Source organism: Cebus imitator, unplaced genomic scaffold (assembly GCF_001604975.1).
Source record: "Cebus imitator isolate Cc_AM_T3 unplaced genomic scaffold, Cebus_imitator-1.0 Scaffold23, whole genome shotgun sequence".
In the NCBI taxonomy this organism is placed as follows: domain Eukaryota; kingdom Metazoa; phylum Chordata; class Mammalia; order Primates; family Cebidae; genus Cebus; species Cebus imitator.
The window spans coordinates 9,107,432-9,121,508 of NW_016107338.1; the positions used below are offsets into that span (position 1 = coordinate 9,107,432).

The 14,077-nt window shown below is 44.3% G+C and overlaps 1 protein-coding gene across 1 annotated transcript; it reads right to left on the reverse strand.

Annotated features, from left to right (window-relative positions):
- Positions 1 to 2,569: 2,569 nt before the first annotated feature.
- LGALSL (galectin like) lies at positions 2,570 to 10,303 on the reverse strand. The gene is made up of 5 exons (XM_017522143.2): positions 9,886 to 10,303; positions 9,054 to 9,125; positions 8,781 to 8,869; positions 7,967 to 8,144; positions 2,570 to 5,740 (listed from the first exon to the last, which is right to left on the reverse strand). Exons 1-5 carry the CDS (start codon positions 10,294 to 10,296, stop codon positions 5,597 to 5,599), a joined length of 894 nt encoding a protein of 297 aa, XP_017377632.1. The 5' UTR covers positions 10,297 to 10,303; the 3' UTR covers positions 2,570 to 5,596.
- Positions 10,304 to 14,077: the final 3,774 nt, after the last annotated feature.

A 14,077-nucleotide genomic window follows, 5' to 3' on the forward strand; every position in this document is an offset into this window, starting at 1 on the left:
GGGACTGTCTGTGTTGTCCAATAAATAGTAATGCCTCCTCACTCTCTGTTTGCTCATCCAGTCACCATCTTTCCCTGGGATATGGAAGGGTGTATCAAAGCAGAGAAAGAGTCAGTGGCTCTTTTTGCCTCTGCTCTCTAGGTTGGGTATTGTTTCTGTACCTTTGATACACCCATTTAAATTAATTATGAAGTCTATGTTTTGCAAGGCAGGTCTCTGCCTTATGCAGAAGATTTGTGTGTGTGTGTATGAAAAATAATTGTGAAATTAATCTGGTGATTTGGAAGCAGGTGGCTCGAGGCAACCATGCAGCATTATGTACACACTCAGTTGCATTTTCCTGTGAAAGGAAGCCTTTAAATTCATTTCTAAAGGGCCGTGAAAGCTCACCTGGGCCACTGATACTTGCCCTTTGCCTCTTTACAAGCTGTAAGCCACCATGTGGATTTGCGTCAGAGAAAATTGAGTTCTACCTTAACAATTCTTCAGTGAATAACTAACTGAAATGCTTACCAAGAAGGAAGACAGGCCTCCCCCAGAACTTTAATCTTTCTAGGAGCAATCGCTATTTAAAACAGGTGTCAGAGTGCCACCTAGGTCCCAAACCAACACAAAGAAGGAGGATTTTTACAAGACTCAGTTGAAAGGCAAACTTTCTTTTACTACAGTGTTTTATTTTTGAGGTAAAGGCAGAAGTGAGAGGAGAGGAGAAGGTTAAGTCAGGGACAATGACACATAGTTGTAATGTTGTAATGATAGTTGCAGGATTTTGGCAGAGAAGGATGTGCCTGTGTTGAAATGTAGTTTTCACAGAATGATATCTATAGATTGGCATCTCAAAGACTGTACAATCCAACAGTTAGGAGTTCCCAAAGACAGAGTTATTTAATCTAAGATTCAGAAGACCCAGGACCACCTATACCATCCAGGGTGCTTCTCGTTTTTTGTTTTTTGTTTTTTCCTTTGATACAGAGTCTTGCTCTGTCACTGCAGGCTGGAGTGCAGTGGCATGATCATGGCCCACTGCAGCCTCAACTTCCCTGGCCCCATTGAGTCTCCCTGCTCAGCCTCCTGAGTACCTGGGACTATAGGCATGTGTTGCCACACCTGGCTTTAATTTTTTTTTTTGATATGGGGTCCCCCTAAGTTGCCCAGGCTGGTCTCAAATTCCTGGTCTCATGTGATACTCTAGACTTAGCCTCCCAAAGTGCTGGGATTACAGGCATGAGCCACCACACATGGCCCAGGGCGCATCTTGAAAATACAAACTTCTGGGCCCTGCTCCAGACCTGGTGAAATAGAAATCTCCTGGGGGCTGGAGGAAGGGGAGAGGTATCTGGCTGTTAATCACACTGAAGTTTAAAACCACCAGAGACTCTTGTCTTTTATACTTGCTGATGGATCCAAGTGACACAGCTCAGTAAGTACCTCTTGAATGAATGAAGGCCTTAAGGGTTCATGGCACTCAAAAGCTCCAATTATGGATATACTTTCCAGGCCATCTAACCCAAAATGCTGTCATAAGTAAAATGTCACATCCACCAAGGGACATTCCTAGCCACGCTGGGGAGTGGGGTAAGCTCTCCTCTCTTTGTCCAACAGCCTCAGCAAATTGTCCCTACCTTAACAGGCCTCCTCTGCCAGCACTTAACTGCAAAATCTGTGACAGAGGAAGCAGCAAACCAGCCTCACAATGCTGCACCCTGAGAAAAGATGGGATCAATAAAATTAAGGTATAAATAGGGCCATAGATCAAGCATATGAGTAAATCTGTCACCTAGCAATGTCTGAAGCTGAGCAAACTTCTATAAGCCATACAGTTTTATTTGTAGGCTGAATAGCCAAGAGATTAAATTTCTTCCCTAATCATTCAGACCACAGGAAAGAGAAGGCAAGAAAAATGCAGTCTTGCTTTTTGTACATTGTGCTAAGATTATATTTACTGATTTATGAAAAACCCACTGCATCCGTCAACACCGGAATGGATGAACTGTAGTGTATCTATACAATGGAATGCGATAAAAACTACTGATATATACAACATGAATGTTAAATGCCTCATGAAAATCGAGAAGCCAGCTCTAAAAGATTACATGTTATATGATTGTTTTTAAGACATTCAGAAAAATGCAAAACTATAGGAAGGGAGAATGGACCTGTGGATGCCTAATTAGGGTTAGGAAAGGGGGACAAATTTAACTCAAAGGAGTAGCGCAAAGGAATATTTTGAGATGATGAAATGATTCCGTATTCCGATTGAGATGGTAGTTACCTGAATAAATGTATATGTTGAAACTCAGAACTTTATACCAAGAGTGAATTTGCTGTATGCAAATTATATATATATATTATTTGCAAATTATATTTTAAAAGAACCCACTGCATTTACCATTCACAGTATAAGTTATTAGGTCTCTGAGGCTCCCGGGTCACTTTTCTCTTGTTTATCAGAGTGGAGAATGCAGGAAAAAGTTATCTTGAGGCACAAGTGTGAAAGTGAGGAATCACTGCTAGGCCACATGATCTATGCTAAAGTACACAAATGTAGCATGCTATAAACTGGAAACAGTTTTGTAGAAAATTCCTTTATTATAGTGCAAATAACTTCCAGCAGTGACATAATGTAACAACACATTTAACAACATTTTACACCACGCAGTAAATAAGAAAGTGTTTCTTTGAAAATATGTCATCATAGGAACATTATTTCTACATTAATGCCAGAAAATGCCAAGGCCGTTTATCTCAAGGCAACAGGACTCCCTCCTTCAAGTATTTTCTTTTTAACACAAATGAAATGATTTGCCATTTTAACAAATCATCAATTCTAAACATGATCTCTCAGAGGGTTTTGAACTAAGGTTGCCAAAATTTGAAATGGAGCTTCAAAATTTTAAATAATAATAATTTAAACATACTTCTGGAATAGCCCAAAAAGTAGAAGTCACTTCTATTAAGCTTTAAGTAGATATACACACTCACTCCAAGTTTACTGTAGGAATGGACAGATTGTCTAAAGCCTGGTTTCTATTCCCCTAGAGCCTGATTGTTATTTATACTCCTTGGTTTTGGTTATTGCAGAACTAGAGTTCTGGTCAGAAATAACTCCTTACATACACAAATACTTTCCTGTGGAAGCTTTAAATTGCACTTTCCATCCTGAAATTCTCACCTTAGACCTCACAGGCCCAGGAGAGGGTGCGAATATTGTTTCCAGTTTACAGCTAAAGTCCCTTACACATTTAGCTATACCTGAATCAAATCATCACATCATTTAGATTAGTCCCAATAGGTGTATCCAAGAGTTCCCACTAACCTCACAGAGAAACAAACAGTTAACACTGTATTTTCACACTAAGCTGCCTAAGGGCTTGGCTGCTAATGAGTTAGCTGATAGGTGGAGAGAATAAGAGTGTCAATTCCAATCAGTTACATGCCCTGCTCCTCTAGTTTCTGCTGAATTATGCAGTGGGTGGCAATGGTTGGCCACTCAAGGGTCTTCCTATGGGGCTCTTCCACCATAAGTTGAATCAAAACTCCTACAAATGTATTTCAAGGTGCCCTTTAGGACTTTCTACAAACAGTCTCAAAATTTAGAGGCTTTTAAGTGACAACCCATGAGAAGCTAATCACAGGCTTGAAAATACCTGGAGCCACAGAAGAGCCCTCACAGAACAGGCTGAATATGGTTGAATAAGTTGGCTCCTACATAAAGTTTTTCAACATACAGCCAGTCTTGTTGGTTACAGTATCTTCTTATATAACACAATGGAACTGTGTTAAACAGTTTCAAAGGAGAAGAATCCAAATATATCGCCTATAAAAAATTCACAATTTTAGTTTGTTTATTTTAGACTTTGGTACTGAAACACTGTCTACATTCTTGACACTTGAAAATGACATGGCCATTTCAGTGTCTCTGCATGTTGTGTAAAAACAAACAAACAAAAACAATAACAATAAAAAAAAAAAAAAACTCAGCAAAGCAAAGCTGGACAAGGATGTGTCATTACAAGACACAGTATGCTGTATAAACAAAACCTAAATTATATATAAATACACTCCACCCCAGCACCCCATCTTCCCGCACTACCTGATCATCAAAGCAATGCCAGAGGTCCTTGTCTCTGGGGCCAATGTAGCTTGTAAAGCCCAGAACCTAGGACTTTAAGCATCCCTTGCCTGGCAGTGACTTTACAGTACTGCAGCCTCCTGTTGGAGTCACCCTGTTTGATCAGTTCCATAAGTGCAGGGAAATACCTACAGCTTAATTGGAAGCATTCTCTCTACTGGTTGGATTCAAAGACCTGGAGTCCTGGGAGTTAACCTTTCAGATAAACTAACTGGATCATTTCCTAATCTGGATCCCATCTAATCCTACTATCTCCTCAGAGCCAACACAGTAGGAAGCATCTTCTACCTACCCTGAAGCTTTCAAAGGCATTACTTAGGGATATTGGTGAGGGTCACATAAGAAAACTTGTACAATGAGCTAACAGCTTAAGTTGATATAAATTACTTCCAAGTAAGTTATTCAGGGCCATTTGCTTCTGCTTTATACTGCATTCCACAGACATTTTCATATTATTCTATTAAAAGTTTATATAATAGTCACTTTAAAAATTGTCTAAGCAATCACCTCTTATGTGTTTTCAGTTAATTTAATAACAAATTAATGAGCTATTATATAAATCAAGAGAGAAGTAATTAGTCTTAAGGAAGCCAATACTGTGATAATTCACAGTAAGGAGAAAAAGCAATGTAAATAAAATTTTACATAACCAACAATAACTTGAAAAGCAGTTTTATCAAAATGTTTTTGCAAAATTTTCCCAAAAGCACTTACAGTAATTTATATCAAGAGATCCTAAGTTTAGGAGTATGGAGAATCTCAATTCTTTAAGGTAGAAAATCACCTGTTTCGTAATATGTAATATGTAATTTTCTCCCCTTGGACCTAAGATATTTATACATTCAAAAGTTTATAACTTGGTGTTCTTGAGACATTGTTCATTCTCTAATACATACATTGAGTATAAATAAATTAACTACAAGAAAGCTTCAACAATCTGAATTAACATTATGCTGTCCAAAACAACACAAAACAAAACAAAGTCAAACCTTGAACAACCTACATTCTATGGAAATACCCTGACTAAAATATTGGTTGTGCTACACAATTCCACTTCAGTGCAGAAATGCGTTGATTTCACTGTACCGCTGTTGTTGGTTTTTTAAGTGTCTTTAGCACTTCTGTTTCTAAGCATTGCCTTGCTTTAAAAAGATGAATAATTTGCTACCAAATCACAAATCATCACAAATCCATTTTAGTTTGGTCTGAATAAGATCCAGCATAAATGTATTATTTTATTCTGGGTATAATGGCTCGGTGTCTTTGTCCCAATAGCTTTCTTCTTAAGGGCAAACCACAGTCAAAGTTGTCATTTTGGGTTTAAACTGCACAAAGAAGACAGTGAAGCTTGCCATTTGTTTTTGTTTTCTTTTTAAGTCTCCAGATCTTGCTAGGACACTTCTTCCAGACCAACAGTCAGATAGTCATGGCACGTGATCCTATTTGAAATAGAGGTGGTTTACATCAGCCAAGCTTGGTGATCTGGAGGTCTCCATTTATCTTTATGGTGTCAATTGCAGATAATGTTTGAATACGATGGTAAAAATCAAAAAGTTGGTGTCCATCCACAAACACTCGGAAACGTGGGTGCTCACAAAGAATTTCCACCTGGAAGAAACAAAATAATCTCAATCCACAATTTCAATGAACCCTACTGGAGAAAACAAACAATACTTTATTTAGAGAAAGAAAGGCAATATCTTCAGTAGTTCTCAAATATTAGAATGCATTGAGACCTGCAGAGGGCTTGTCAGAACACAGATTGTTGGGCTCTACCTCCAAAATTTCTGATTCATTAGGTATAAGAATCTGTGTCTCTACCAAGTTCCAAGGTAATGCTGATGTTGCTAAAATAGGAAACACATTTTGAGAACCATTGCTCTACATTATTCAATATAATACCTTTTAAAGATTTTAAATTGCATTGCTTTAACATTTCTCCCTTCTCCCTATACTGCAGAAAGTGATGGAAAGTACCACAGACTTGTTTACATGGCATTTAATGCCTCCACTATCATTTCCTGAACAATTCTATACCACCTCCGGAAGAGCCCCTCACAAGGCAGAACTGGTACCCATTAGTAGCAGGCCGTAATAGTCTAGACACTCAAACATGGTAAACACTAAGGCAGAGAGAGGGTTACACATAGTAATTACCATTGGACCAAGAATGTGTAATTAACAAGCTTTGTTGAGCCAAACAGAAATACTGGTTCCATAAGGTAATGGTTTTTTCCTCAAGTCATTTACCATAAAGTTTAATTGCTGGTAGTGCGCTATAATGGGTTTATTAAATGCATTGGTATTCACCATGTAAGGAGGCTCTATATGTGATATTAGTCACATTTAATTTATATTACTGAAACGATATCACCAAGAAGGGCCTATTTCACTTCAGTTTTGTTGTGGGGAACATTATATTCCTCCTGGTAGTCAGAAGCTATGGTTACTCACATTCATGAGCTATACATTAAGGTTCATCACCAAGAAACTATCCTAGCCAAGAGGAGCCCAAGGGGACAACACCATTCTAGAGAAGGGGGTGAGGAGACATAATGGGTCAAGGGTGCCTTCCCCAGACTATAACTAGCAGGGCAACTATCTCAATTCTACCACCGATGCTAAAATCATGGATTCTTATTTTCCCCTCAGAATGTAAGAAGGCAAGTGAAAAAATTATTTCTTCATGAGGCACTTGAAAATTGCTAGATGAAGGGTCACAGACTAAGTGTAGTTCTGTTTTATTGGGCTCCTATGTAACATGGAGATTTTGAGTTGTCATTACTGTGATGTAATGTTAAGGTGTAATGACAATTCATCACTAGGTCTGACCTCTTTTTAACACATTATTACTAGCATTTCTCTTGCCCTTTTTTTTTTTTTTTCGACAGAGCCTTGCTGTGTCACCCAGGCTGGTGGGCAGTAATACAACCATAGCTCACTGCAGCCTCGAACTCCTGGGCTCAAATGATCCTCCTGTCTCAGCCTTCCAAGTAGCTAGGACTATAGGTGTGTGATACCATGCCCAGCTAATTGTTTTTTTCAGAGGCGGGGTTCTGGCTATGTTTCCTAGGATGGTCTTGAACTCCTTGACTCAAGCAATCCTCTCGCCGCGGCCTCCCAAAGTGGTGGGATTACAGGTGCAAGCCACTGTGCCACTACTTGCATCTCTTATTTGGCATTGCCTTTCATAGAGGAAGGTGCTGCTAATGCTGCTTGATTGGGTGAAAAGTTTGGGTTGTGCTTCCTGCCCAGTAGATAGTGGGGAGCAAATCTTTATTATCCAGGCCCAAGGGAAGAAATTTGTCAGCCACACAGCCTGTAACCGTGAAATGGACTGAGGCTAATTAATCCAGAGGGGGATTAGCAAAGGGAACAAGAGAAAATGAAATGATCATCATTATATTCTTTAAAATGTCATACAAATAAGGTTAAGAGCTATTTGTTAGTAGCTTTGAACCTTAATATTTATTAATATTTAATAAGTGGGTACTTATTAGTATTGATTAATCAATCAGATATTTGGGGGTAGGTATCTACTATATGCCTAGAACTATGTTGGGTACTACATAGAAAAGTTATTTATTGTTAACAATTTAGACATGTAACTATGGGTCTATTTAAATATATGGGCTAAATAGAACTAAGAGCTTCTATGGTGAGTGTTAATTTATAATAGCAAACAGAGCTCTTTTGCTCTTTTTTCACCATTGGGAGACAAATTTCCTGGACATGCAGAAATTCTGGCTGCTTCAAGTGTTCTTGGCACACACTAGGTAAGTTGAACATTATCACCCTGCCAGTGGCTGGGGCTGAGGCACTCGAGGTACTCACCCTGAACGGCTGGTCTGGGATGAATGGAAAGTAAGGGATTGCTGACTGTTCTTCACCCCTCTCCCCAGATATACAAGAATTTCTGAGTAGCTGCCGATCTGTGAACACAGCTTTGAGTTCGATTGCCACATCAGCAGGAGGGTCTTCTGAGTCCCCACAGGTCAAGCTGATTGCAAAGCTAAAAAGAAAATCATCCCATGGATTCAGGGTTGGGTATAAAAACATTTCAGAATGACACAGGTGCTTATATTTCCTCTTCCTCCTCCGGGTTTGTCCATTTTTAAGAGGTCACTGCTCTTCAAGAGAGGTTAGATTATGGACAAGTAACTCAAACCAGTTTATTTTATTACCTAAAGCAAGCTCTCATGAAAACTTTGGTGGAGTTGACTAAAGTTAAGAGATTTCAAATACCTCAAAGTGACCATACATCTGTGTATCAATCCACTTCAGAATTCTCAAAAACAGCTGCAGAAATTGACCAGGGGAAATAATATTAAGTTGGGTTCTTATTCATCTTGATAGTTCTTGTTTCTGGCAACATTTTTCAAAGCCATTAAAAAAAAATCCTTTGGCCTCCCTAAGGGTCAAAGAGAAATGTGGGCCTATATTTATCATCTCTGATATAAATAGCTGTCTGGAGAAATGATGGCTGGGATTCATACACATTCTTTTCATGGGAACATGGTACTTTCTTGGCACTGGCAACTTGCAACACTGTCCACAAGGAGAGGAAGAGGAGGAGCGCTAAACCACAAGAGTGGGCAGGGCTCAGCCACAGCCTGAGCCTTCTGTCCTGACAAAGACTCTGCCTTACCTCTCCGGGTTGAGGTCTACGATGCCCATCACTAACACCTTCTTGCCTGGTCTCATGCCACCTTTAATGTGCCCACAAAATGGAACTATCTGCAAAGGGTGGGAGAAGAAAAAGGAATTTTACAGCCTGTTAGGGAAGAGCCAAGTCTTCAGATCCTGAAGACTTGACTCATTGGAAAATGCAATAAATAAATAAATAAATAAATAATTTAAAAGCAATGAGAAAGGAGGTGGGTACAGACAGAGACACAGAGCACAGGGCAAAATCATTTACCAGTCGTGGGAAATACACCTCGGCTTGAACTGGAGAGCTCAAAGAGTTGTTTAAATGGCCATCATCTAGTTTCTAAAAATAGAAGCATACAGATTGGCTTTCCCTGGACTCTGTTTCGGGGGACTGGGAGAAGAACCCACACAGATCTGGTGGAATCCAGCAGCCTTCCACATGCACACAGGATCTGCAGATGATGCCTCTTCACAGTCCCTTAGGCAATCTCATAACCTCCTGAACAAAACCCACCCTTTCCACCCGGTAGTTAAGCCTCTGAAGATCCACAGACCCTTCAGATCCAGATCAAAATCAAGGTCGAGGTCCACCGAGGAGCCAGAGCCCTGTGCCAGAGGAAGGCAGGCCCCTCTGCAACCGCAAACCCTTCTGGAAGCGTGGTAGCCCAGGCCTGCCCTCCGGGACGTGACTGAAGTGGAGCGGCCGAGCTCAACTTCTCTTGGGAGCCCCGAGCGCCGACCCATTTCCAAGGGGGAATCCCCGGGACGTCGGAGGCGGTGGCGGGGCGCGCGCCCCGGACACACTCACCCACGCGCACACCTGGCTGGCGGTTGCACAGCACAGAGGGGGCTGTCGGGTGCCCCCACCCCGCTATCCTCCCCAAACTCCCTCCCCAGCCCGGAGCCCCTCAGCCTGGGCGTCCCTCACGCCCCCCACACCGGCCGCGCGCAGCCGGCGCCCGCTAACAGGTACCGGGTGCCTTCCCACGCGCGGGGCGCCGGCCGGGCCTGCGGCTTCTCTGCACCCCAGCACGCTGGAGCAGGCGGCGGAGTGCGGGGCAGCGGGGAGGGGCGCCTGGCGTGCGCCTTGCCACACTCACCACCACGGCATCGCTGTCGGCCACCGATCCCGCCATCTTCTCGCCCGGCGCGGCGGGGTACGTGGGACGCGGCGCGCGGGCGGGGATCCCGGGGCTGTCCTGCGCGGGGCGGGGGCGCGGGTCCGAGCTGGCGCGGGCGCGCGCGCACACACACGAGGGCCCGCGCGCGCGCGCACGCCCACGCCCGGGCCCCGGCGCAGACCTGGCAGGCCGGGCCTGGGAGGACCGGAGGGGAGAAGCGGGGGGCGGGGGCGAGGGAGGCCTTTCGGGCCGGGAGGGCGAAGGTAGCAGCGGCGGCCGGAACGGACCCGGACCGGAACGGACCCGGACCCGAACGGACGCTGCTGTTTGTTGCCGCCGCCCGACTAAGAAAGGTGGCGAGGGCCGTGCCGCGTCGGCCCTGGGCGGCATTTAAAGGCCTCCACGGCCCGGCTCGGGAACCAGGAACAGGGCGGAGACCTGGTGGGGCTGCAGCGGCTTGCTCAGCGGGCCCTGCCCCTCGGCCATTGGACGGTGGCGGAGGTCGGGGCGGGAGGGAAGAGCCTGTCCCGGTCGGAGAGGGCGGGGACCCTGTCGGCGCACTCCGGCCGGTGGGCGGGCAGGGCCGGGGCTGGAGGAGTTGAGGGCCCGAGCCAGTCCGGTGACAGGTGCTTGTGCCACCCGCGCCCTTCCAGCCTCCTAGCACTCAGCCTCCTTCCTCCTCCTGCCACGTCCGGGGGGCTGGTGGGACGGTGGGAGGTGAGGTCCAGGGAAGCTGGGTGCTGGGGGTGGTATTCCAGAGCGGGAGACTCAGAAATATTTGTTTCAGAAAATTCCAGCAAAATCAGGGGAAGGATTCATTCTGCTCTGTAGAGCAGAAAAAGAATGGAGGGTCTGAAGGTTTACAGCAAGAATATGTGACCTGAAAGAAGCAGAGAGGACTCCAGGTAGGGACTTTTCTATCCCAGGAGGCTAGATACAGAAAGGTCTCTCTTCCCTGTGGAAGGACAGGCAGGTCTGGGGGTCCCTGGACTCTCTCGGGCAGCAGTCTAAGCCTTACCAAATCAAACTGGGCTCAGTCACTGTCCTCAGAGATCCTCCACTGAGCCCTGTTTTCAACAAGTCACTTGCCCTGTCTGGGGTAGTAAGCTTCTCAGTGAAAATCTCCTCATACCCTTTGTGAAGTACTTCCCGGGGAGACACACCTCTTATTCCAAGGCACAAATTTCTTTATGGCATTTTCACACTAGGATGATTATGTAACTTCTCAGATAAAGCTGTATCAACATATCCTCTATTAGGTAGGTGACATCCTTGGCTGAAACATTCCATTGCATGAATCACCGGGGCGTTCTACGCTAATAAGCAGGGAGCATGTGTGACCTACTGCAGTCCCAGAGGGCCCATCAGAGGCACTTTTTTTTTTTTTTTTTTTTTTTTTAAATTGAGACGCATCCTCCCTCTGTCGCCCAGGCTGGAGTGCAGTGGTGCAATCTCAGCTCACTGCAACATTTGCAGCCTGGGGATGCTCCTTTCTAGTCATTACAACTGGCTGTGTGACCTAGAACATCACTTCGGGTTTTGTGTCTTAGTTTTCCCTTTATGGACCAGAGCTAATCATGGTAATCTCAGTTGAGCAGGGAGAATTACCTACACACGCCTGTAAGCCACAGTCATATCCTCTGGAAGTGGTTCTAGAACTAGAGGCTGAAGTGCAGCATGTTTGTAGCTGCAACACACTTTACCAGTCTTAGCTCAAAGTCATACTTTATTATTTTAAAATATTAGGCATTTATAGGACATTATTGACATTTGAAAGCATACTTCATTATGTATGAATTTCTGAGAGTCTGGTATAGAGAAGAAGTATTAAAGTACAGTAGTTCTTTGTCATTAACTGAGTGACACAATAAGGGTGACAAAATATGTGATGGTGGTTATTGAACTGGTGTCCTGGGTTCAAATCCTGGCCCTAGAATTAACTAGCTATGTGATCTTGGAAAAGTTACTAAACCTCTCTGTGCATTAGTTTCTTGCATTTGAGAAGACTCAGAGATGATGATGATGATGCTGTTGATGCCTATCCCAGGTTATTGGGAGGATTAAGTAAATGCCTTCCTTTAGCTTCTTTAAGACAGTATTGGCACATAGTAAGCACTTACCTTACAAAAATGCTGAGTGCTTGCCATATATCAGGCACTGGAGATCTAGCAGGGACTTTTTTGCTGAGCTTACAGTCTAGTGGGCAAAGGAAATAAATAAACATAATATGTGAGGTGATAAAAGTGTTACAGAAAAGTAATAAGGCCAGGTGGTGGCTCATACCTATAATCTCAGCAATTTGGGAGGCTGAGGCAAGAGGATCACTTGAGGCCAGAAGTTTGAGGCCAGCCTAGGCCACACAGAGAGACTCTGTCTCTACAAAAATAAAATATTGGCTGGACACGGTGGCTCATGCTTGTAATCCCAGCACTTTGGTGGGTGGATCACGAGGTCAGGAGATTGAGACCATCCTGGATTAAAAGGTGAAACCCAGTCTCTACTAAATATACAAAAATTAGCTGGGCGTGGTGGCACACACCTGTAGTCCCAGCTACTCGGGAAGCTGAAGCAGGAGAATCACTTGAACCCGGGAGGCAGAGGTTGTAGTGAGCCGAGATTGTGCCACTGCACTCCAGCCTGGGTGACAGAGTGAGACTCTGTCTCAAAAATAAATAAACAAAATAAAAAATTAGCTGGGTATGGTGGTGGGCGCCTGTAGTCCTGGCCACTTGGGAGGCTGAGGTGGGAGGATCACTTGAAGCTAGGAGATCAAGGCTGCACTGAGCTGTGATCTCACCACTGTACTGCAGCCTGGGCGACAGAGTGAGAACCTATCTCAGTAATAATAAAAATAATTAAAAAGCCAGTAGAAAGAGAGAGAGAGATAGGAGTAGGGTGATGCTATTTATATAGGGTGGTCAGGGAAGTCACCTCTGGTGAAGTGACATTTGAGAAGACCCCTGAAGGAGGAGGGTGAGTCATGTGGACAACTGGAGGAAGAATTTGCTAGCAGAGGGAACTGCAGGGGCAAAGTCCCAAAGTACTGGGGCTGGGGACAGTGACTGAGGAGATGTATAGCTAGAAATAGCTCTTCTACGCTGTAGTTGAGGATTGGCTTTTACATGAGGAAACAGACATTAGAAGTTTCTGAGCAAAGGAGGGACATAGTTTGCCATCTGTTTTTTTTTTTTTTTGAGACGGAGTTTCACTTATGTTACCCAGGCTGGAGTGCAATGGCGCGATCTCGGCTCACCGCAACCTCCGCCTCCTGGGTTCAGGCAATTCTCCTGCCTCAGCCTCCTGAGTAGCTGGGATTACAGGCACGCACCACCATGCTCAGCTAATTTTTTGTATTTTTAGTAGAGACGGGGTTTCACCATGTTGACCAGGATGGTCTTGATCTCTTGACCTTGTGATCCACCCGCCTCGGCCTCCCAAAGTGCTGGGATTACAGGCTTGAGCCACCGCGCCCGGCCCTAGTTTGCCATCTGTTGTCGATGCATCCACATGCTGTTGTATGGAGTGGCCTTTGGAGGGAGTGTGGATGGTAGGAGGGAGGGTAAAAATGGGACCTAGGAGACTTGTGCCATTCCAAATAAGATGTGATGGTGGCCTTGACATGGTGGAAGTGGTGAAGATGTGAGAAGTCCTGGGCCCTTGATAAGTCCCAGCGGTTATCATGCAGCTTTGAGAGTTCTTATGGTCTTCTTTTTTCTTTTTGGAGATGGAGTCTTGCTCTGTAGCCCAGGCTGGAGTGCAGTGGTATGATCTTGGCTCACTGCAATATTCGCCTCCAGGGTCCCGGTTCAAACAATTCTCCTACTTCAGCCTCCCAAGTAGCTGGGATTACAGGTACAAGCCACCATGCCCAGTGAATTTTTGTATTTTTTAGTAGAGACGGGGTTTCACCATGTTGGCCAGTCTGGTCTTGAACTCCTGACCTCATGGTCTGCTCACCTCGGCCTCCCAAAGTGCTGGGATTGCAGGCATGAGCCACCACACCTGGCCCATATGGTCTTTTAAGCCTCAGTTTCCTTACTTGCAGAATTAAGAGGCTGAGCTCATTTGTCATTCCCTCATTCCCTCTTAGCTCTTAGAAAGTTCTGGTTCCTGAAAAGCTAGGTAAATACTATCTAAATTTAAATGGGTTTGAGAGTAGGTGCTGCTGAAT